General features: G+C 43.2%; 1 protein-coding gene across 1 annotated transcript in view; it reads left to right on the forward strand.

Moving 5' to 3' along the window:
* The window catches only part of LOC122942243 (VPS10 domain-containing receptor SorCS3-like), a 466,943-nt gene that overhangs the window by 192,843 nt on the left and 247,961 nt on the right, over nt 1–26,139 (forward strand). The window contains 1 exon segment of the mRNA XM_044299746.1: nt 12,676–12,749. Within this exon segment, the coding sequence (XP_044155681.1) occupies nt 12,676–12,749 (74 nt within the window).

Genomic DNA, 26,139 nt, shown 5'->3' on the forward strand with positions numbered 1-26,139 from the left:
GCTCCATCAATGCTCTGCCGACTCTGCAGGTCCTGGGTCTCCCCATGTCACCATCTGGTTTGATGCCGGAGCACTTGACCACTGCAGCCACGTGATGAATAGGTGACACGTGATCTCGCCAGTCATTGGCTGCAGTGGTCACACGGCGCGGTGTCAAACTGGATGCTGAAGAGCCAACGGGGCACTGGTGGAGCCAGCGGGGATCAGTTAAGTATGAATACCACTACAAATCTGGCCACACTGTGTGGTCTGTATAAATGGTCCCCAGGGGGGCGAATCGCCTCCACTGATCTGATGCTGGTCCGGTCCACACTGCTTGTGTCCTGGCTCCATGCACCAGAAATGCCAGGAGAGGCCTGAACGGCCAAACAGCTGAGCCTTTACTGGTAGTTCCAGTGTGACAAGTCAACATGGCAGCAGCAGGGGATTGGTGGAGGTGAGTAATGCTTCTTTTTCATCTTTAACCCTTCTCTTTAATCACTCACTTATAAGCCCCATTTTGAGGTATACTGTTAAACTGTAACTGATGGATGACGGGAATCAAGGATGGGGATCAGGCGATAGCAAGAACCAAGCAGACTCCAGAATATAGAGAAAACCCACTAGACCTCATGGGACTACAAATACTAGAAAACGCAGCATACGCATTAAACTAGAAAAAAATTAGCGTAACAGAATCTGGGAAGAGAAGCACACTGTCAAAAGTGAGACCTGAATATAAATAGACTCAATATCAGCAACTCCACCCTAATCAACCATAGAGGGCAAGCTGAAAAACCAAATTCAGATGGATAAGTAACTCGGGGAACTTGAAGCAACAGGCAGACCCCGTTGCGCTTAACAGAAATGATAAGTGGAAAACAAGGCCAATTGGATTTTTTTTTCTTCTCAAGTACAGCACCAGACCCGTCCACAGGTTGTATTAGGCACCGCAGGATCAACCCTATTGACTTCAATGTTGCAGATCGGCAAGTGCCAGGCGTGGCCCTGTTTCTGGAAGAAAGCAGGCCGTGTTTTTCTAAACCGATTCCTTTGATGTTTTATGCTTATTCCTAATTCCGAGCAGCCACCTTAGTGCTGTGCTCTAGAATGGAGATATGGAGAAGGCGGACGATAAGATCAGTCATCGTTATTCTGCACGCGGCGGCTCGGCTGGAATCCGTTCTGTATTATCACCTCCATTGACTTGTATCTCCACGTCGTCGGTGTAATGTAGCCGCGGTTCTCAGTCAGACCCTGCACGATTTATACTAATCTACTAAAGTCACCATTGAGCCTGAGAAGCCGGAGAGAATCCATGAGTAGATAAGTGGAGCCGGGACTATCTCCGCTTGCTGTCTCAATCTGTCACAAGCTCTTTTAATGTCCTGTTTGTCTTTGGGAAAGTTAAAGGAGCCGTCCACAGGAAAGGCGACAAATATCTGATCAGTGGGACGCCCCCCCCCAATCACAAACACAGGGATCCTGTCCCTTCACCCCAGGGGTCCGTATTCCTGGACTTCTCTGTTATGTTCTGATCCCTGGGGTCAGAGTCTTCTACTGCTGTGAAGATACAATGCAGTTCATTTGCAGTATATGGCGGTGTTATTTATGCACTGTATTGGACAGTTGTATTAGGCTTATTGCACACGAACGTGTGCGCTCCGTGGCCGTGTTGCAGACCACATTTGCGGATCTGCAATACACGGGCACTGTTCAGTGTGCATTCCGCATCACGGATGCGGACCCATTCACTTCAATGGGTCCGCAAATCCAGAGATGCGGAACGGAAGCACAGAACGGAACCCTACGAAAGCACTACGGAGTGCGGAACGGGCGGATCGCGGACCCATTAAAGTGAAAGGGTCCGCCATCCTCTGCGGCTGCCCTACGGTGGGTGTTCGTGCAAATTGTTTGTGTGCAGGAGGCCTCAGGGCTCATTCACACGGCTGTTCCATCCATTGGGGGGGCTGCAATTTGTGGCCCCCATTGCATGGGCACTATCCGTGCGGCTGCCGCAATGGATCCAGACCCATTCAACTTGAATAGGTCAGTGATCCGTGTGACGAAACCAAGCTTGCCACTGGGTGGTGGAGAGGCCTGGCTACCAGCCTCTTGCCCCAGGATTATGGACCCTCTCATCAGCCAGACTTCCTTTGTTCACAAAGGACTTTTACTAACTTTGGAACCCCTGGTCTAATTCATGCCATTTGTCTATGTGTACTGTAAAGGGTGGGACATTGTATATTTGAGTAGTGATGTCTGTCCCATTGTCCCCATGTGTGTATTGGCGATTTCCCTTTGTCCTGAGAGATAGATGACTTACTCCTCGGTTGTCTCCAGGACTGAAGACACTGTGTATTCTCCTGCCTATGATACATGTGCATCAACCCATTGTGTGGGGTAATTGTATCACAGGCAGAGGGGAGGATTTTGTGTGGGAGTGTCTGAGTGTATTGTACGTGTTTATTGGTTGTTTTTACAAAACCCTGTGGGTGGTAACCTTGTTGTGTGTTCAATAAAGAGTTCCTGTTTTACCCTTCACCATGTTGAGGCTGGTGTTTGGGTAACTGATCGACACTGGAGATTGCTATACGCTGAAGATTTGCTATACTCCCCGGGCTATACTACTAGCTCTTGTAAGAGCTGTTCCTGCTCTCTAGATTTAAGAGAGGTTCACCCACTGGAGCCTGGAGCCTTGTCGTAGGTCCAGGGTGGGTAGGAGACGGTGAGACCTCAACCAAGCTTCGGCGGTTCATGGGGTCTGCAGCGCTGACGGTGTCAAGTGGAGTGCTTGGAGCCCTCGGGAAGCGCTAGGAGCATCTATCGACAGAGGTACCCGGTCGGGGTGCCAGGAGATCCGTTACAATCCGTCTGCACCACACAAAAAAATAGAACATGTTCCGCTCCGTTCAAGCGAATGGGTGTTTGTGGGCCGCAATATGGGCACGGGACGTGTGCGTGAGCCCTTAGATGGAGTTTTAGCGCCATATCGCTCTACGTTTCCATCCTTCCAGTCGTGGCCTTTGGGAAAAGTAAGAGAAGAAGTGGCTGCTTCGACCCATCAGATTGTTGTATTTAAGAAAAATGAGTGTCCGGTAAACAGGGCCTATTACTGTCCATGCGGCATTACGGGATGCGTATTTTCGCTTGCTGTGCTGTTTCATTATCCCTCCAGCTGCATGGTGCCGCTCACATGTCGGACATCTCTGTGATAAATAGATGGATGATCAGACGAACAGTGGGCAGACTCCAGAGCACTTTATCTTCAGCATCACTCTGGAGCCAAGAATCACTCGCACAGAAAATTAGTCAGCTGGAAATTGATTGAAATTGCAAATTCTGAGACCCCAAGAGGGGAAACCGGCTTAACTCTTCGTGGGCCTCTCCATGGGGGAGGGATCGACGGCACATTTTACCTGTGGCTAGCCTGCTGCGGGTGAGGCATGCTGAGACTTGCAGTGCCTGCGTTGCTTGCTTGACTTTAGGGAGGAGGCTTCTAGAAGAGCTGAGTTTTTTAGAATTTATACACGTTTCGATACATTTTAATATATATTTTATCGTGGTAGAACCAATGGATACTCCTGTTTCCACTAAATAAGAAAATCTACTTAATGGGGTCGTCTCGCTTCAGCAAGTGGCATTTATCGTGTCAAGCAAGTTAATACAAGCCCCTTACTAATGTATTGTGATTCTCCATATTGCTTCCTTACTGGGCTGGATCCATTTTTCCATCACACTATTTACACGTCTCGTTTCCATGGTTACTGACCACCCAGCAATACAGCAGCGCTGGCCGTGCTTGCACATTATAGGAAAAACTCCTAGCCTCTCTGGTGGCTGTGAACATGGGAGCGCTCATAGGCTGCGCTATTTCCTACAGTGTGTCAGCGCGGCCACCGCTGATGGATTGCAGGGTGGTCATAGGTTACCATGGAAATGAGCAGCGTATAATGTGAAAAAATAAATAAAGCCAGCAAAGGAGGCAATGCATTAGTAAATGCCTTGTATGAAACGTGCTGAAGTTGGGACAACCCTATCAAAGCATACTGTATTCCGCTAAGAAAAGTGTGATAAATAGTAGTGATGAGCGGCATAGGCAATATTCGAATTCACGATATTTCGCAAATTTTTGGCCGAATATTCGCCATGAATTCGAGAATTCGTGATCTCCAGTCTTTAATTACTTAATTGCGAAAATCGGCAATGTAATATATTCGCGATAAAAATTAGCGATTAGAATATTCGCGATCAACACTATTCGCGAACATGAATATATAGCACTATATTCTAAATATTCTCCAATTCTCTGAGTGGCGATATTCACGATTAAAATTTGCGCACTCAACACAAATAAATAGCACCACACAGTGCCCATATAGTCCCATATGCTGCCCATGTAACCTGACATAGTACCTGTATAACCCCCACACAGTGTACTGAATGCTGGCATTGTATGGTAGTATTAATTATGTTCACGGTATGGTAGTGTTTGTGCGTACTGGATGCAGGCATTCATTTTGTGCGTGGTATGGCAGTGTTTTAAGTGACCTGTATTGCAGCATTCTTTTTGTGAATAGTATGACACTGTTGTTGAAGTGCACTGTATGGTAGCATTCATGTTTTTTCATGGTATGGCAGTGTTTTTTAACTGCACTGCATGATAGTATTAACCACCTCCGGACCGCCTAACGCACATGTGCGTTCCGGAGGTGGCAGCGCTGCGCACAGTCACGCATATACGCGTCATCTCGCGAGACGCGAGATGACGCGAGTATGCGCCCGCGCGTGCGCAGTTCGCGCCGGCATTTCATCGAGAGGTATTTCGTCAGCAACCTGCCAGCCAATGATCGTCGCTGGCAGGTTGCTGATTTTTAAAAAATCCAATCAAAGTGCCAGATAGCAGATCATATTTGTAAATATGATCTGTTATATGGCTGCCTGCTCCTCTGCTGGTTCTTTTCGTCGGTTGGATCCAGCAGAGGAGCAGGCTTCACAGTGAGTACACCAAACACTACACTATAGCCCCTGATCACCCCCCTGAACCCCAATTAACCCTTTGATCACCCCTTTGATCACCCCTGTCAATCACAAGTGAAAAGAAAAAAGTGATCAGTGTAAACTGTCACTTTTTTTTTTCACTGTTATTGACCGTTAGGTTTTAGGTATAGTTTAGGTCCCTTGGTTAGGTAGTTAGCGATCAGTTAGCGCCCAGCCCACCGCACCGCAGTCCGTTATTCGCTGATTAGCGTATCGCTAATCAGCATTTGTACTTTTATAGTATCTGGAAGTGATCAAAACTGATCACGGTCAGATCTATAATTGTATTAGTGTCACTTTAGTTCGCCCTCCACCCAAAACGCAGTGTTTGCCCGATCAGGCCTGATCGGTCGCCCACACGTGCGTTCGCCCACACCCGCCCCACCGCAGTGACAAAAAAAAAATTTTTTTTTGATCACTGCACATTCACTTTACACGCACTGCGGCGATAAAAAAATCAGTTTTGATATTTTTTATCAACCGCAGCGGCCTCCGGTACTTCGCTAGGCCTCCCCTTTGTAAGACAGGCTTGCTTTTTTTTTCTTGGGTAGTCTCAGGGAATACCCCTAAATTTAGTTGCCCACATGTCTAACAGGGGGTATTCCTCTGAAGAGGCCTACAGGCTTCTGACCCAGTCGGATGAGGAGTGGGAGCCCTCATCTGATGAATCCAGCGGGTCAGAATACGAACCTGTAGAAAGCAGTGGCTCTCTGACCCAAAGTTCGGACGAGGAGGCTGAGGTCCCTGATACCACCAGGCGTACCCGGCCCCGTGTCGCTAGACCGCAGGTTGCGCAGGATCCGCTTCAAGAGCAGCAGAGTGGGGCTGGTGCTGTCGGATTACGTGGTGAGGCATACACCAGCAGCCCAGCCCTCCTGGACCTAGTACCAGCACTGCCGTACAACCTGGTGAAGTAGCGAGCACCAGAAGGGCAGTTGAAGCTGGTACGGTGGCACGTGCAGTAGTGACCCCGTCGCAGCCACCGCAAAGACGTGCCCGTAGAGCCCCTAGAATCCCAGAGGTGCTGGCAAACCCTGATTGGCAGTCCCCAACTTCAGCCGCACCTGTAGTTTTCCCTTTCACTGCCCAGTCTGGAGTTCGGGTTGAGACGGCTCAGATCGGTTCGGCCCTGGGATTTTTTGAGCTGTTCTTGACTGCGGAGCTTTTAGACATAGTTGTGGCCGAAACAAACAGGTATGCCACACAATTTATCACCGCTAACCCGGGAAGCTTTTATGCCCAGCCTTTCCGGTGGAAACCAGTCCAAGTTTCCGAACTTAAAACTTTTCTGGGCCTCCTCCTCAACATGGGCCTGACAAAAAAACATGAATTGCGGTCATATTGGTCCACGAACCCGATTCATCACATGCCCATGTTCTCTGCTGCCATGTCCAGGGCACGTTTTGAGGCCATCCTGCGGTTCCTGCACTTTAGTGACAACACCGCCTCCCGTCCCAGGGGCCACCCTGCTTTTGACCGGCTCCACAAAATTCGGCCCCTCATAGACCATTTCAACCAGAAATTTGCAGATATTTATACCCCAGAGCAAAACATCTGCATAGACGAGTCCCTGATACATTTTACCGGGCGCCTTGGCTTCAAACAATACATCCCAAGCAAGCGCGCCCGGTATGGGGTCAAATTGTATAAGCTCTGTGAAAGGGCCACAGGCTATACCCACAAATTTCGGGTCTATGAGGGAAAAGATCAGACCCTGGAGCCGGTCGGTTGCCCTGACTACCTGGGGAGCAGTGGGAAGACAGTTTGGGACTTGGTGTCACCCTTATTCGGCAAGGGGTACCATCTTTATGTGGACAATTTTTACACAAGTGTGGCCCTCTTTAGGCATTTGTTTCTAGAACGGATTGGCGCCTGTGGTACCGCGCGAACTAGTCGCGCGGGCTTCCCCCAACGGCTCGTTAGCACCCGTCTTGCAAGGGGGCAGAGGGCCGCACTGTGTAACGAAGAACTGCTCGCGGTGAAATGGAGAGACAAGCGTGACGTTTACATGCTCTCCTCCATTCACGCAGACACGACAATACTAATTGAGCGAGCAACCCGTGTCATTGAAAAGCCCCTCTCAGTCCACGACTATAACCTCCACATGGGAGGGGTCGACTTCAATGACCAGATGTTGTCTCCGTATTTAGTTTCCCGACGCACCAGACGCTGGTATAAGAAGGTGTCTGTATATTTAATTCAATTGGCTCTGTACAATAGTTTTGTTCTCTACAGTAAGGCTGGGAGAACTGGATCCTTCCTCAAATTTCAGGAAGAGATCATCGAGAACCTCCTGTATCCAGGAGGTTCCGTGGCCCCAACCACCAGTGTAGTTAGCCGTCTACACGAGCGACATTTCCCCAATGTCGTTCCTGGTACCTCAACCCAACCGTCACCCCGAAAAAGATGTCGTGTCTGTAGCAGGAGTGGAATAAGGCGTGACACCCGCTATTTCTGTCCTGACTGTCCGGACCACCCTGCCCTATGCTTTGGAGAGTGTTTCCGGAAGTACCACTCACAGGTACACTATTAGCATAGGGATCATCTCACCAGGACAGGCACACAGGGCTATTAGGGCCCATTCACTCACTGCTGCTGCAAACGTCTCCTTTCACATGGGACAAAGTGCATAACGCACTTCGCCACATCTTTGGGCGATTTGCGCTTTGCACATTGACCCATGGGGAAGGAGAGGTTTGTTCTATAAAGGTAAAAAAACAAAAAACAAAAAAAAAAAAAAACAGGTAAGCAAACAGGTTAATGTTTAGTTCCAAAAGTTAAAGTTACACGTTCTGTTCCAAAGTTAATAAAATTATTGCGTTGTGGCCTGGTTTTTTCTTTTTTTTTTTTTTTTGTCTTTTTACCTTCCAGGTGGACCAACCGATCGACCAGCTGCAGCACCGATGTGCATTCTGACAGAAGCATTGCGCTGCTGTCAGATTACACGCAAGTCGGTGTATGCGGCGCTGCAAGACGGGATTTTCTCCTCTGCAGTGACAGATACGTTTGCCAAGGCATACGAGCTGAGGAGGAGGCGGCGTTCCTATGCTTTGGCAAACACTTTGTGTATATATATATATAAAAAAAAAAAATCCCGGCAATGATTTATTCATCCACATCGATTGATGCGAATGGAGAAATCTGGTTTGCCAGGGCATACGAGCTAAGTGGGTATGGATGTAGGGCGGAGCTCCTATGTCCTGGCAGACGCCTTTCCCCTCCATTTTTTTTTTTTGGCAGAGATTTTTTCATCCACATTGATCGATGCGAATGAAGAAATCTGTGCCGTTCATTTTTTTCTTTCAGCCCAGAGGCTGAACGGAAAAAAAAATCTCATTACCTGTATGCTCAATATAAGGAGAATAGCAGAAACTCCTAATGCTGGCCATACATGTAATGATTGCGGAGACCCTCAAATGCCAGGGCAGTACAAACACCCCACAACTGACCCCATTTTGGAAAGAAGACACCCCAAGGTATTTGCTGAGGGGCATATTGAGTCCATGAAAGATTGAAATTTTTGTCCTAAGTTAGCGGAAAGTGAGACTGTGAGAAAAAACAAAAAAAAATCAATTTCCGCTAACTTATGCAAAAAAAAAAAAAATTCTATGAACTTGCCAGGCCCCTCATTGGATACCTTGGGGTGTCTTCTTTCCAAAGTGGGGTCACATGTGGGGTATTTATACTGCCCTGGCTTTTTAGGGGCCCTAAAGCGTGAGAAGAAGTCTGGGATCCAAATGTCTAAAAATGCCCTCCTAAAAGGAATTTGGGCCCCTTTGCGCATCTAGGCTGCAAAAAAGTGTGACACATCTGGTATCGCCGTACTCAGAAGAAGTTGGGGAATGTGTTTTGGGGTGTCATTTTACATATACCCATGCTGGGTGAGAAAAATATCTTGGTCAAATGCCAACTTTGTATAAAAAAATGGGAAAAGTTGTCGTTTGCCAAGATATTTCTCTCACCCAGCATGGGTATATGTAAAATGACACCCCAAAACACATTCCCCAACTTCTCCTGAGTACGGCGATACCAGATGTGTGACACTTTTTTGATGCCAAGGTGGGCAAAGGGGCGCATATTCCAAAGTGCACCTTTCGTATTTCACCGGTCATTTTTTACAGATTTTGATTGCAAAGTACTTCTCACACATATGGGCCCCTAAATTGCCAGGGCAGTATAACTACGCCACAAGTGACCCCATTTTGGAAAGAAGACACCCCAAGGTATTCCGTGAGGGGCATGGCGAGTTCCTAGAATTTTTTATTTTTTGTCGCAAGTTAGTGGAATATGAGACTTTGTAAGGAAAAAAGAGAAAAAAAAAAAATCATCATTTTCCGCTAACTTGTGACAAAAAATAAAAAATTCTAGGAACTCGCCGTGCCCTTCACGGAATACCTTGGGGTGTCTTCTTTCCAAAATGGGGTCACTTGTGGCGTAGTTATACTGCCCTGGCAATTTAGGGGCCCAAATGTGTGAGAAGTACCTTGCAATCAAAATGTGTAAAAAATGCCCTGCAAAATACGAAAGGTGCACTTTGGAATATGTGCCCCTTTGCCCACCTTGGCAGCAAAAAAGTGTGACACATCTGGTATCGCCGTACTCAGGAGAAGTTGGGGAATGTGTTTTGGGGTGTCATTTTACATATACCCATGCTGGGTGAGAAAAATATCTTGGTCAAATGCCAACTTTGTATAAAAAAATGGGAAAAGTTGTCGTTTGCCAAGATATTTCTCTCACCCAGCATGGGTATATGTAAAATGACACCCCAAAACACATTCCCCAACTTCTCCTGAGTACGGCGATACCAGATGTGTGACACTTTTTTGATGCCAAGGTGGGCAAAGGGGCGCATATTCCAAAGTGCACCTTTCGTATTTCACCGGTCATTTTTTACAGATTTTGATTGCAAAGTACTTCTCACACATTTGGGCCCCTAAATTGCCAGGGCAGTATAACTACCCCACAAGTGACCCCATTTTGGAAAGAAGACACCCCAAGGTATTCCGTGAGGGGCATGGCGAGTTCCTAGAATTTTTTATTTTTTGTCGCAAGTTAGTGGAATATGAGACTTTGTAAGGAAAAAAGAGAAAAAAAAAAAATCATCATTTTCCGCTAACTTGTGACAAAAAATAAAAAATTCTAGGAACTCGCCGTGCCCTTCACGGAATACCTTGGGGTGTCTTCTTTCCAAAATGGGGTCACTTGTGGCGTAGTTATACTGCCCTGGCAATTTAGGGGCCCAAATGTGTGAGAAGTACCTTGCAATCAAAATGTGTAAAAAATGCCCTGCAAAATACGAAAGGTGCACTTTGGAATATGTGCCCCTTTGCCCACCTTGGCAGCAAAAAAGTGTGACACATCTGGTATCGCCGTACTCAGGAGAAGTTGGGGAATGTGTTTTGGGGTGTCATTTTACATATACCCATGCTGGGTGAGAAAAATATCTTGGTCAAATGCCAACTTTGTATAAAAAAATGGGAAAAGTTGTCGTTTGCCAAGATATTTCTCTCACCCAGCATGGGTATATGTAAAATGACACCCCAAAACACATTCCCCAACTTCTCCTGAGTACGGCGATACCAGATGTGTGACACTTTTTTGATGCCAAGGTGGGCAAAGGGGCGCATATTCCAAAGTGCACCTTTCGTATTTCACCGGTCATTTTTTACAGATTTTGATTGCAAAGTACTTCTCACACATTTGGGCCCCTAAATTGCCAGGGCAGTATAACTACGCCACAAGTGACCCCATTTTGGAAAGAAGACACCCCAAGGTATTCTGTGAGGGGCATGGCGAGTTCCTAGAATTTTTTATTTTTTGTCGCAAGTTAGTGGAATATGAGACTTTGTAAGAAAAAAATAAAAAAATAAAATCATCATCATTTTCCGCTAACTTGTGACAAAAAATAAAAAGTTCTATGAACTCACTATGCCCATCAGCGAATACCTTAGGGTGTCTACTTTCCGAAATGGGGTCATTTGTGGGGTTTTTCTACTGTTTGGGCATTGTAGAACCTCAGGAAACATGACAGGTGCTCAGAAAATCAGAGCCGTTTCAAAAAGCGGAAATTCACATTTTTGTACCATAGTTTGTAAATGCTATAACTTTTACCCAAACCATTTTTTTTTTGCCCAAACATTTTTTTTTTATCAAAGACATGTAGAACTATAAATTTAGCGAAAAATTTATATATGGATGTCGTTTTTTTTGCAAAATTTCACAGCTGAAAGTGAAAAATGTCATTTTTTTGCAAAAAAATCGTTATATTTTGATTAATAACAAAAAAAGTAAAAATGTCAGCAGCAATAAAATACCACCAAATGAAAGCTCCATTAGTGAGAAGAAAAGGAGGTAAAATTCATTTGGGTGGTAAGTTGCATGACCGAGCGATAAACGGTGAAAGGAGTGTAGTGCCGAAGTGTAAAAAGTGGCCTGGTCATGAAGGGGGTTTCACCTAGCGGGGCTGAAGTGGTTAATTATGTTTATGGTATGGCAGTGTTATATATGTGTATTGTATGATAGTATTAATTATGTTTATGGTATGGCAGTATTTTTTATGTGTATTGTATAATGGTATTAATTATGTTTATGGTGTGACAGTGTTTTATATGTGTATTGTATGGTAGGATTAATTATGTTTATGGTATGGCAGTGTTTTTATGTGTATTGTATGATGGTATTAATTATGTTTATGGTATGGCAGTGGTTTTTATGTGATTTGTATGGTAGTTTTAATTATGTTTATGGTATGGCAGTGTTTTATATGTGTATTGTATGATAGTATTAATTATGTTTATGGTATGGCAGTATTTTTTATGTGTATTGTATAATGGTATTAATTATGTTTATGGTGTGACAGTGTTTTATATGTGTATTGTATGGTAGGATTAATTATGTTTATGGTATGGCAGTGTTTTTATGTGTATTGTATGATGGTATTAATTATGTTTATGGTATGGCAGTGGTTTTTATGTGATTTGTATGGTAGTTTTAATTATGTTTATGGTATGGCAGTGTTTTATATGTGTATTGTATGATAGAATTAATTATGTTTATGGTGTGGCAGTGTTTTATATGCGTATTGTATGATAGTATTAATTATGTTTATGGTATGGCAGTGGTTTTTATGTGTATTGTATGGTAGTATTAATTATGTTTATGGTATGGCAGTGTTTTTATGTGTATTGCATGGTAGTATTAATTATGATTATGGTATGGCAGTGTTTTTATGTTGTATGATAGTATTAATTATGTTTATGGTATGGCAGTGTTTTTTATGTGTATTGCATGATAGTATTAATTATATTTATGGTATGGCAGTGTTTTTTTATGTGTATTGTATGGTAGTATTTATGTTTATGGTATGACAGTGTTTTTTATGTATATTGTATGGTAGTATTAATTATATTTATGGTATGGCAGTGGATTTTTATGTGTATTGTATGGTAGTATTATTTATGTTTATGGTATGGCAATGCTGTCAAAGTGCACTGTTTGGTGGCAACAGCTATAAACATATTATGGCACTATAGAATTATATGTTTGTATCTTTGTAGTAATGTCAAGAATAAAGTCATACAAATAACAGGTGGCTTTATAAAATGTTCATCCATTGATTAATTCCTCAGACTGAAATCTTCTCTTCTGTATCTGCAGCTTTACAGCTCAATGGACTTTGGAAGAAGATGGCATCTAATGCACGAGAGGATAACCCCAAACAGATTCTACTGGTAAGCTCAGCTTCACGGTAATGGCAAACAGCCGGTCACAATCATGAAGTACTGTACATAGTTTAGAGTTTCGTGAAAATATTCTGCAGTAGATATCCCTCCCATAATGCAACAGGATTTAGTGTGCTCTTTACACTGGGAAGAGATGTCTCCTGTGCTCATTACAGCCGATGTTCAGGAGACGATAAGAAAGAGAAGTGATAACAGCTCTGTGCATTTGGCTCTCACTGAAATAGTTCTCACTTTGTCATCTAATTCAGTTATAGAGCATCAGCCCAAACTGCTGTAATTCTAACCACTGTGAACAAATACATACTGTAGGTACTCTAGCACTGCTTCCTAAGTACATAGTATAATACTGCTTCAATGTACAAGAATATAACTACTATAATACTGCTCTTATGTACAAGAATATAACTACTATAATACTGCTCCTATGTACAAGAATATAACTACTATAATACTGCCTCCTATGTACAAGAATATAACTACTATAATACTGCCTCCTATGTACAAGAATATAACTACTATAATACTGCTCCTATGTACAAGAATATAACTACTATAATACTGCTCCTATGTACAGGAATATAACTACTATAATACTGCTCCTATATACAAGAATATAACTACTATAATACTGCCTCCTATGTACAAGAATATAACTACTATAATACTGCTCCTATGTACAAGAATATAACTACTATAATACTGCTCCTATGTACAAGAATATAACTACTATAACACTGCTCCTATGTACAAGAATATAACTACTATAATACTGCTCCTATGTACAAGAATATAACTACTATAATACTGCCTCCTATGTACAGGAATATAACTACTATAATACTGCCTCCTATGTAGGAGAATATAACTGCTATAATACTGCTCCTATGTACAAGAATATAACTACTATAATACTGCCTCCTATGTAGGAGAATATAACTACTATAATACTGCTCCTATGTACAAGAATATAACTACTATAATACTGCCTCCTATGTACAAGAATATAACTACTATAATACTGCTCCTATGTACAAGAATATAACTACTATAATACTGCTCCTATGTACAGGAATATAACTACTATAATACTGCTCCTATGTACAAGAATATAACTACTATAATACTGCCTCCTATGTATAAGAATATAACTACTATAATACTGCTCCTATGTACATGAATATAACTACTATAATACTGCTTCTATGTACAAGAATATATCTACTATAATACTGCCTCCTATGTACAGGAATATAACTACTATAATACTGACTCCTATGTACAAGAATATAACTACTATAATACTGCTCCTATGTACAAGAATATAACTACTATAATACTGATCTTATGTACAAGAATATAACTACTATAATACTGCTCCTATGTACAAGAATATAACTACTATAATACTGCTCCTATGTACAAGAATATAACTACTATAATACTGCTTCTATGTACAAGAATATAACTACTATAATACTGCCTCCTATGTACAGGAATATAACTACTATAATACTGCCTCCTATGTACAAGAATATAACTACTATAATACTGCCTCCTATGTAGGAGAATATAACTACTATAATACTGCTCCTATGTACAAGAATATAACTACTATAATACTGCTCCTATGTACAAGAATATAACTACTATGTTACTGCCTCCTATGTACAAGAATATAACTACTATAATACTGCTCCTATGTACAAGAATATAACTACTATAATACTGCTCCTATGTACAGGAATATAACTACTATAATACTGCTCCTATGTACAAGAATATAACTACTATAATACTGCCTCCTATGTATAAGAATATAACTACTATAATACTGCTCCTATGTACAAGAATATAACTACTATAATACTGCTTCTATGTACAAGAATATAACTACTATAATACTGCTCCTATGTACAAGAATATAACGACTATAATACTGCTTCTATGTACAAGAATATAACTACTATAATACTGACTCCTATGTACAAGAATATAACTACTATAATACTGCTCCTATGTACAGGAATATAACTACTATAATACTGCTTCTATGTACAAGAATATAACTACTATAATACTGCCTCCTATGTACAGGAATATAACTACTATAATACTGCCTCCTATGTACAAGAATATAACTACTATAATACTGCCTCCTATGTAGGAGAATATAACTACTATAATACTGCTCCTATGTACAAGAATATAACTACTATAATACTGCTCCTATGTACAAGAATATAACTACTATAATACTGCTCCTATGTACAAGAATATAACTACTATGTTACTGCTATAATATTGTCTTCTATGGATAAAATATTAGATCTCATTGAGAATTAGGAAAATGTCATAGTTTTCCTATGTTAACAGTAGTAGCATTATATTGGAGTGTGTAGACGATGCTCGTTACATTGTATCTATTTTCCTCTATTGGTTTCCTCTTAGTGTATTTATGTGATTGTTGGTCACCTCTGTAGCGATGCTGGAGGTTTCAGATTAGGCTGAGTTCACACCAGCGTTCAGCCTTTCCGTTCTCCTGCTCCGTTATAGGAGCAGGAGAACGGAAAGGACGGATTGGGCACATAACTGAGGCGAGCGGAGCCTACGGACCCTATAGACTATAATGGGGTCCGTTAGGTTTACGCTCAGAAAAGTCCTGCATTATAGTCTATGGGGTCCGTAGGCTCCGCTCGCCTCAGTTATGTGCCCAATCCGTCCTTTCCGTTCTCCTGCTCCTATAACGGAGCAGGAGAACGGAAAGGCTGAACGCTGGTGTGAACGAGGCCTTAGAAACGAGTGAATCACAAACTAAAACGAAAAAGAATAATCAAATTAAATATGTGAAATGCCCTGATACAAAGGCCCTGATTTTTTTATACCGTCACTCCAGAATTCTGCCGTCAAAAAGACGCAAAATGGGGCTTTTTCAACTTTTTGCACTCTCAGAAAATGTAAGCGATTGCGCAAAATTTTGCTACCGTTTTTCTCTCACGTGAGCAAAATTTGGTAATTTTTAGATTTTTACACCACTCACTCTGGTCTGGTAATGCAGGTGGAAAAGTGGGTGTGGTTAGCTAAGTTATTGGTTTTACTCCAGATTTATCGTTGAGAATTTAAAAGAAAAATAAAAGTCGCAGTTGCACTCCAAAGGTTGGGGGGGGGGGGGGGGGTGGAGCTGGAGAACTGGAGGAGCTTCTCTAGACAAAAGTGTCAGGTCTAAGTATATGACAAATTTATTAAGTAACACAAGACATTTGATAAATGTGGCATAAAGTAAGACAACGCAGACTCACGCAAAACTGACTTCAAAGTTTACCCTCATGATAAATTGCCTCCAGAGGTCTCACTACTGTTCTATATGCTATGCTAGACTGATGGAAGTTTTTATACAGTTTTTGCTTATACCACCCCCAACACCCCAAAAAATTGATTTCTGTAAAAATAGGAAAAAACTATTAAAATGTTTCCTTGCAGGTAGCTGCTTTTGAGGTTTACAGCAGCTGCAGTTCTGCTAGGAGGCACAGCAGCCTCAGCTCCTTACTTCTCACTCCCTGGCTGACAGCTTTCCCTGCCTGTCCCTATTCTACACACACAATTCTTCTTCTTCTGTGTAATCCTAGCCTTTCCCTTCACTCTCGCTGGCAATAAGCTCGATTGATTTCTGACTGTCCCTAAGATAATTTTCCTGGCAGATAATGTAAGACCCAACACCCTTCCAGGATGGCATACTCCTCGGGCACCTGCCTCCCTGCTGCAGCACTGATTGGCACACACACTGTCTGTCAGCCTGGGAGCCAATCAGAACAACCCCCCCCACCCCACCCCCTTTTTCTTCTTTATCCCTACTGCTCTTTTCCCGTCGAGATGTGCAGTAAAATGAACCTGAAAATATTTGGGTTTGTCTACCGTCCGAAAAATAGCAAAGTTTGGACCGAACCAGTTTTGGTTCAAACTGATTTACTCATCCTTACTCATCCGGATGTCCTCCGCACTTTAGAAGAACATAGCCACTTACCTCCATGTCTTTCCTGTAATACTGTGAGAATCAGAACTACGAGAATCAGAGCTACAGATTTATTTAAATTGAGAAACTTTGTCCAAGTTACGAGAGCAGCTTTGTTACAGTCCTGGGGTGTCCGGATGAAGCCAGAGCCATCTGAAATCCAGCCTAGTATTAATACCGCTATACTAAGTCTGGATCAAGAGTGGTCAGCCTCTCATCAGAACTGGGAGGATAGCAATGCGACGGCTGAATTATTTTCATTGTCACATGCTCCACTTCTTACCATATGAAGTCTTCACTTAGTGAATATTATAGAAAACATGTACCAAAAAATCTGTCTAAGTGTTCATAAATATCCTGAGGATAGTCCTGATCGGGGGAGGTCTGACACTCCACTCTCCTGACCATCAGCTGTTTAGATGTTGTTTCCGAGTGCTGAAGTGGATGGAATTGCTTATTGCTCCAAGTGAATGTATTGGCAGAAGCACTGCAGTAATTAGCTCTGGCCACTAGGCAGAGGATGGCGCTGTGCAGTGCCGCTGCTGACTGTACTGATGGCTTTAATAGATTATTTTGAACACAAAACTTGTTTTTGTCTTGAGGCCTAATCTTAGAGGATTAGAGCAGATATTGGGCAATAAAATGAATAAATTGGAGCCGATTTCCATGAATCATGTTCCTCATTGTTTTACAATAAGCCCATAACCTTCTCTCTTGTGTGAATTACTGGCCTCTGCTGTGATCACGTTCATTGTGAGCCTCTGATTAATATCGGCATTCTACATTTCAGGAAGGTAACTTTTAATTAATATAAGTGGGCAGGAGGCAGCGCTATAATACCGTCACTCATAAACCTTTCTCTGCACATTCTATGAAGCTGTACGTGGTTAATAGCCTTATATGTGTATGGATTCTAGGCAGATTAATACTCCATCTATGGTTTATTACTATTGTAGTAGCTATATTCTAGTATAGAGAGGGTAGGATTATAATATCAATGTGGGGGGGAATAGTATCAATTATATTCTTGTACATAGGAGCAGTATTACAGTAGTTATATTCTAGTACATAGGAGCAGTATTATAGTAGTTATATTCTTGTACATAGGAGCAGTATTATAGTAGTTATATTCTTGTACATAGGAGGAGTAATATAGTAGTTATATTCTTGTACATAGGAGCAGTATTATAGTAGTTATATTCTTGTACATAGGAGCAGTATTATAGTAGTTATATTCTTGTACATAGGAGGCAGTATTATAGTAGTTATATTCTTGTACATAGGAGGAGTAATATAGTAGTTATATTCTTGAACATAGGAGGCAGTATTATAGTAGTTATATTCTTGTATATAGGAGGCAGTATTATAGTAGTTATATTCTTGTACATAGGAGCAGTATTATAGTAGTTATATTCTTGAACATAGGAGGCAGTATTATAGTAGTTATATTCTTGTACATAGGAGCAGTATTATAGTAGTTATATTCCTGTACATAAGGGCAGTATTATAGTAGTTATATTCTTGTACATAGGAGCAGTATTATAGTAGTTATATTCCTGTACATAGGGGCAGTATTATAGTAGTTATATTCTTGTTCATAGGAGCAGTATTATAGTAGTTATATTTTTGTACATAGGAGCAGTATTATAGTAGTTATATTCTTGTACATAGGAGCAGTATTATAGTAGTTATATTCTTGTACATAGGAGCAGTATTATAGTAGTTATGTTCTTGTACATAGGAGCAGTATTATAGTAGTTATATTCTTGTACATAGGAGCAGTATTATAGTAGTTATATTCTTGTACATAGGAGCAGTATTATAGTAGTTATATTCTTGTACATAGGAGCAGTATTATAGTAGTTATATTCCTGTACATAGGAGCAGTATTATAGTAGTTATATTCTTGTAAATAGGAGGCAGTATTATAGTAGTTATATTCTTGTACATAGGAGCAGTATTATAGTAGTTATATTCTTGTACATAGTAGGCAGTATTATAGTAGTTATATTCTTGTACATAGGAGCAGTATTATAGTAGTTATATTCTTGTACATAGGAGCAGTATTATAGTAGTTATATTCTTGTACATAGGAGCAGTATTATAGTAGTTATATTCTTGTACATAGGAGGCAGTATTATAGTAGTTATATTCTTGTACATAGGAGCAGTATTATAGTAGTTATATTCTTGTACATAGGAGGCAGTATTATAGTAGTTATATTCTTGTACATAGGAGGCAGTATTATAGTAGTTATATTCTTCTACTAAGGGGACTGTATTATAGTAGCCATATTCATGTGTATAGCTAGCAGTTTTATAGTAGGTACATCTTTTTGTATATCTTGTTTATAGGGGAAGTGATTGGTGTGGAGCTTGATGGGATTTTCAGCAGTGACTGTAGTAAACTGTCCATCTGTTACAGGTCCACATACAGAGCTTTACTTCTTTTACTATCCATGGTTTTGGTCCAGGTTTCACATTACTAGTGATTTATGTTGCAATTCTTTTGTCCAGACTGATCTTTTTTATGAAGATTTAGCACACACACAAATTATATGTGCAGACTCAAATATGTTGTGGTCACCGCTCAATTCATCCCACAAAGATGAGACAGCTTCCACCTGTTATGCCATAAAATGCTCTCAGATAAATGACACACAGCACGGGCCGAGCCTCCGGCTCTTTACATTTATTCATGATGATTTGAAGTAAGTGTTAAAATATGCAATTTACAGCACTTCCAGGACATCCGGATGACAATATTCCTGGCAGTTCTCTGCCACCTCCGTGCCAGCCAACAAGTGCCAAGCAAAGTTATTCTGCAGCTTGGAGTAATGATTACAGATCATGGCGCTCACCAGTCCAGAAAGGACAAATTGTGATTTATGAGATCAGTAGCCAAATCCAAACCACAAAACCGATAGTGGTAAATGTTACTAACCGTGATACGGCTTGTTATATTGTATCAGGTATTGCAGGCCTTTCAGTTAGAGGGAAGATGTAGATATTATGGTAAGGGAGCGGTGAGTAAGACATGGCTCTGTATATATGGCAGATGAAGCTCAGTATATCCGCAGAGCACATCAATATATTACCAGGCTGTATGTGTAGCTTTCATTGGGCTGCAGTTAGCGCTAGATGCATGTCTATCATAGTTCTCCCTGCTAGGCTTGCTGTAAAATGTCGGTGCAAGAGACTTGGTTTGATTTTGGAACTTTTTTTGCACTAATTTTGTTAAAATGATGAAAAAAGCCTTAATTTAATGTCAGCATCCTTTGACCTCCTGTGGGGGCTGAGCCCTGTAGGTCGGCAGGTATGTATACTTGTAGGCTTCCTTGCCGCTGGTTTACCTCTGGCTCTCTGCAATGCCACCAGTCGCCTTTTGACTTTTCTAGAGATTTTTGGATAATACAATCCAGATAAGAAGTCATCTCTGCATATGCTGTATTATTAAAGGGGCCCTCCATAAAAATCTAGCATTAGCTTCAGATTGATTAGCAAAGTTTACCTAGTACCCTCCTTTTCATTTGATGTGCTACCAATTCCTTCAGCATAACCACCAGATACACGCTGTTTATAAGTTGTCTGACACACTCCGCCCATGTCTCTGATTGGTCCGCACTGCTCAAAATAGTCTGAGACCCTCCCCCTGTTCTCTAAATGGTCATTACTGCTCACAGTAGTCTGAGACACTCCCCTTGTTCTCTGAATGGTCATTACTGCTCACAGTAGTCTGAGACACTCCCCCTTTTCTCTGATTGGTCAGCACTGCTTACAGTAGTCTGAGTCACTCCCTCTGTTCTCTGAATGGACAGCACTGCTCATAGTAGTCTGAGACACTCCGCCTGTTCTCTGAATGGTCAGCACTGCTCACAGTAGTCTGAGTCACTCCCTCTGTTCTCTGAATGGTCAGCACTGCTCACAGTAGTCTGAGTCACTCCCTCTGTTCTCTGAATGGTCAGCACTGCTCACAGTAGTCTGAGACACTCCCTCTGTTCTCTGAATGGTCAGCACTGCTCACAGTAGTCTGAGACACTCCCCCTGTTCTCTGAATGGTCAGCACTGCTCACAGTAGTCTTAGACACTCCGCCCATGTCTCTGAATGTTCAGCTCTGCTCACAGTAGTCTGAGACACTCCGCCCATGTCTCTGAATGGTCAGCACTGCTCACAGTAGTCGAGACACTCCCCCTGTTCTCTGAATGGTCAGCACTGCTCACAGTAGTCTGAGACACTCCGCCTGTTCTCTGAATGGTCAGTGCTGCTCACAGTAGTCTGAGACACTCCGGCTGTTCTCTGAATGGTCAGCACTGCTCACAGTAGTCTGAGACACTCGCCCATGTCTCTGAATGGTCAGCACTGCTCACAGTCGTCTGAGATACTCCCCCTGTTCTCTGAATGGTCAGCACTGCTCACAGTAGTCTGAGACACTCCCCCTGTTCTCTGAATGGTCAGCACTGCTCACAGTAGTCTGAGACACTCCGCCCATGTCTCTGAATGGTCAGCACTGCTCACAGTAGTCCGAGACACTCCCCCTGTTCTCTGAATGGTCAGCACTGCTCACAGTAGTCTGAGACACTCCGGCTGTTCTCTGAATGGTCAGCACTGCTCACAGTAGTCTGAGACACTCCCCCTGTTCTCTGAATGGTCAGTGCTGCTCACAGTAGTCTGAGACACTCCCCCTGTTCTCTGAATGGTCAGCACTGCTCACAGTAGTCTGAGACACTCCCCCTGTTCTCTGAATGGTCAGTGCTGCTCACAGTAGTCTGAGACACTCCGGCTGTTCTCTGAATGGTCAGCACTGCTCACAGTAGTCTGAGACACTCGCCCATGTCTTTGAATGGTCAGCACTGCTCACAGTAGTCTGAGACACTCCCCCTGTTCTCTGAATGGTCAGCACTGCTCACAGTAGTCTGAGACACTCCACCTGTTCTCTGAATGGTCAGCACTGCTCACAGTAGTCTGAGACACTCCGCCCATGTCTCTGAATGGTCAGCACTGCTCACAGTAGTCCGAGACACTCCCCCTGTTCTCTGAATGGTCAGTGCTGCTCACAGTAGTCTGAGACACTCCGCCCATGTCTCTGAATGGTCAGCACTGCTCATAGTAGTCTGAGACACTCCGCCTGTTCTCTGAATGGTCAGCACAGCTCACAGTAGTCTGAGACACTCCCCCTGTTCTCTGAATGGTCAGTGCTGCTCACAGTAGTCTGAGACACTCCCCCTGTTCTCTGAATGGTCAGCACTGCTCACAGTAGTCTGAGACACTCCCCCTGTTCTCTGAATGGTCAGCACTGCTCACAGTAGTCTGAGACACTCCCCCTGTTCTCTGAATGGTCAGCACTGCTCACAGTAGTCTGAGACACTCCGCCTGTTCTCTGAATGGTCAGCACTGCTCACAGTAGTCTGAGACACTCCCCCTGTTCTCTGAATGGTCAGTGCTGCTCACAGTAGTCTGAGACACTCCCCCTGTTCTCTGAATGGTCAGTGCTGCTCACAGTAGTCTGAGACACTCCCCCTGTTCTCTGAATGGTCAGCACTGCTCACAGTAGTCTGAGACACTCCCCCTGTTCTCTGAATGGTCAGCACTGCTCACAGTAGTCTGAGACACTCCCCCTGTTCTCTGAATGGTCAGCACTGCTCACAGTAGTCTGAGACACTCCGCCTGTTCTCTGAATGGTCAGCACTGCTCACAGTAGTCTGAGACACTCCCCCTGTTCTCTGAATGGTCAGCACTGCTCACAGTAGTCTGAGTCACTCCCTCTGTTCTCTGAATGGTCAGCACTGCTCACAGTAGTCTGAGACACTCCGCCCATGTCTCTGAATGGTCAGCACTGCTCATAGTAGTCTGAGACACTCTGCCTGTTCTCTGAATGGTCAGCACTGCTCATAGTAGTCTGAGACACTCCCCCTGTTCTCTGAATGGTCAGCACTGCTCATAGTAGTCTGAGACACTCCGCCCATGTCTCTGAATGGTCAGCACTGCTCATAGTAGTCTGAGACACTCCGCCCATGTCTCTGAATGGTCAGCACTGCTCACAGTAGTCTGAGACACTCCCCCTGTTCTCTAAATGGTCAGCACTGCTCACAGTAGTCTGAGACACTCCGCCTGTTCTCTGAATGGTCAGCACTGCTCACAGTAGTCTGAGACACTCCGCCTGTTCTCTGAATGGTCAGCACTGCTCACAGTAGTCTGAGACACTCCCCCTGTTCTCTGAATGGTCAGCACTGCTCACAGTAGTCTGAGACACTCCGCCCATGTCTCTGAATGGTCAGCACTGCTCACAGTAGTCTGAGACACTCCGCCCATGTCTCTGAATGGTCAGCACTGCTCACAGTAGTCTGAGACACTCCCCCTGTTCTCTGAATGGTCAGTGCTGCTCACAGTAGTCCGAGACACTCCCCCTGTTCTCTGAATGGTCAGTGCTGCTCACAGTAGTCTGAGACACTCCGCCTGTTCTCTGAATGGTCAGCACTGCTCACAGTAGTCTGAGACACTCCCCCTGTTCTCTGAATGGTCAGTGCTGCTCACAGTAGTCTGAGAAACTCCGCCCATGTCTCTGAATGGTCAGCACTGCTCACAGTAGTCTGAGACACTCCCCCTCTTCTCTAAATGGTCAGCACTGCTCACAGTAGTCTGAGACACTCCGGCTGTTCTCTGAATGGTCAGCACTGCTCACAGTAGTCTGAGACACTCCGGCTGTTCTCTGAATGGTCAGCACTGCTCACAGTAGTCTGAGACACTCCCTCTGTTCTCTGAATGGTCAGCACTGCTCACAGTAGTCTGAGACACTCCCCCTGTTCTCTGAATGGTCAGCACTGCTCACAGTAGTCCGAGACACTCCCCCTGTTCTCTGAATGGTCAGTGCTGCTCACAGTAGTCTGAGACACTCCCCCTCTTCTCTAAATGGTCAGCACTGCTCACAGTAGTCTGAGTCACTCCCTCTGTTCTCTGAATGGTCAGCACTGCTCACAGTAGTCTGAGACACTCCCCCTGTTCTCTGAATGGTCAGCACTGCTCACAGTAGTCCGAGACACTCCCCCTGTTCTCTGAATGGTCAGTGCTGCTCACAGTAGTCTGAGACACTCCCCCTCTTCTCTAAATGGTCAGCACTGCTCACAGTAGTCTGAGTCACTCCCTCTGTTCTCTGAATGGTCAGCACTGCTCACAGTAGTCTGAGACACTCCCCCTGTTCTCTGAATGGTCAGCACTGCTCACAGTAGTCTGAGACACTCCCCCTGTTCTCTGAATGGTCAGCACTGCTCACAGTAGTCTGAGACACTCCGCCCATGTCTCTGAATGGTCAGTGCTGCTCTTCGAACATGGGGAGTATCTCAGACTATCAAGTGTACTTAAGGTAGTCTGAGAGGCACTTCACCGTGTTGGGGAAAATCTGAGATACCGATAGGCAGCTAAATAAATATGAAGGCAGGCATCGATTAATTATTAATTATTAATGCCTGTCTGTCTATCTATCTATCTATCACATATCTATCTATCTATCTATCTCATATCTATCTCTATCTCATATCTATCTATCTATCTATCTATCTAAATCACAGAAAAAATGCACCAAACGGTTATGCCACTGACTATACTGGCTAGTCATAAATGCAGATATTAAAAGCTGAGACTTTTGCCAATATATTCCTGTCAGGAAAATATCGGAGTCCGTCAGGAATATATTGGCAAAAGTCTCACCTTTTAATATCTGCATTTATGACTAGCCAGTATAGTCAGTGGCATAACCGTTTGGTGCATTTTTTCTGTGATTTATATGATTATATTTTCATCCGCACAATGCTCCATTTTGTGTAGGATGCCTTTGTGGTGCATGTGGACCGCGCCGACATCCTCCACCGTATGCATTTTTTGCTGGGGATAGTCGTTCGCTGCGGTCCACATGCGGTGGGGCTGCTCCCCCGATGAAAAACACGCTACAGTGTTAGGGGTTGAGCAGCTCCCCCAGATTTGCCACTATATTTCTATGTTTCTATGTATCTATCACTGCAGAACAGATCCAGGTGCTGGTTTGAAAAATGTAGAACATGTTTTATGACATATCCCCTTTAAAGCTCTTGCACTATGCACCGTTTACAATAGTGGTGGTGTCTACATCAGGCACCAGGGCTATGGATGGAACAAGTGCCACCTCTGCACCCCCATAACCTGCCGCTAATATATATATCCTAAAGCATAATACTTAAATTTTGCAAAATTCTGCTACTTTGTATCAAACGGAATCGGCTGAGGCCCTTTCTCTTCCTGTAGACTCTCGGTGCTGTATTTAATAGCCCGCACTATGGTAACAATGTAGGTGGTGAACATAGAATTAGACTTTTTGACCTTTGTGTCACCTCCGGATTGCTAGAGAATTATTCTATGTTCTTGTCTCTAACCTGTCTGGAAGCTTTCGGTAGAGATAACACCTCTCACACCTTCCCCGCTAATCTCAGAATGCAAGCGGCAAGAACTGGATTCATTAAAGTAGAACAGACGTTTGTACGTTACGAGCCCTTCAATAGTAATTTTTTTTGTCTGGAGAGGGATAGCAATTTGGTTCAATCAATCAAAGTCAGCAGCACAAGAGGAACATGATGATGCACACCTCACAAGACTTGACATAAAAAAATAATAGAGATCCAGGCAGCAGTCCAAGTGAATGATCCTTTCAAATATTTTAAAAAGTGTTTTTGCCAATTATTATTTAACTTCACTTCACAATCCCCTCCCATGAGGAACATCTTGGGAGGAGATTTCGTCACTGCTCTGACCTCTGCTGGGTAATTCATTGTGTATAAGGTGCGAGGACGGGTCAGTGACTACTACTCCAATTAGGAATTGCTACAAAATGTCTTTTAAGGGGAGTAACAAGCAATCATAGCAAAAAATAAATTAATAAATGGAATGGAGCCTCATTTCTGTATTTTGCCCTAAAAATCTACTGTCAGGAAGTTAAAGGAGTTTAAGACAATCGATATAGTGCCAATTATTTGGGGGGTCTCTACAGTAAGAAAGACTTGACTGCAATCTGTAGAGCAGAGTGGGGCGCAGATTTCCGAATCCTCCCAGCCTCCCCATAAACATGCACATTCGGCCTGTGAATAGGAAGAGGGTAATAAGCCACTGATAGACACCTCTGATGGCTGCTCATCCCCCTGATATTAGGGGTTTCCTCGTAGATAGGTTACCCTGGCAGCGCCACCTATTTCAAATGCACCCATATCGTCAGGATGCGAATACAGTTGTACAGAATGGTGAAGCAATCAGCTCCCTGGTCCACCATTCACCCTGCGACGGGTGGTGTGCTGCTGGTAGATGCAATAAGATGACATCATTGCACCCGCTGTGCCTACTTACCGAACAGCCTGG

Source organism: Bufo gargarizans, chromosome 6 (assembly GCF_014858855.1).
Source record: "Bufo gargarizans isolate SCDJY-AF-19 chromosome 6, ASM1485885v1, whole genome shotgun sequence".
NCBI classification, from domain to species: Eukaryota; Metazoa; Chordata; class Amphibia; order Anura; family Bufonidae; genus Bufo; species Bufo gargarizans.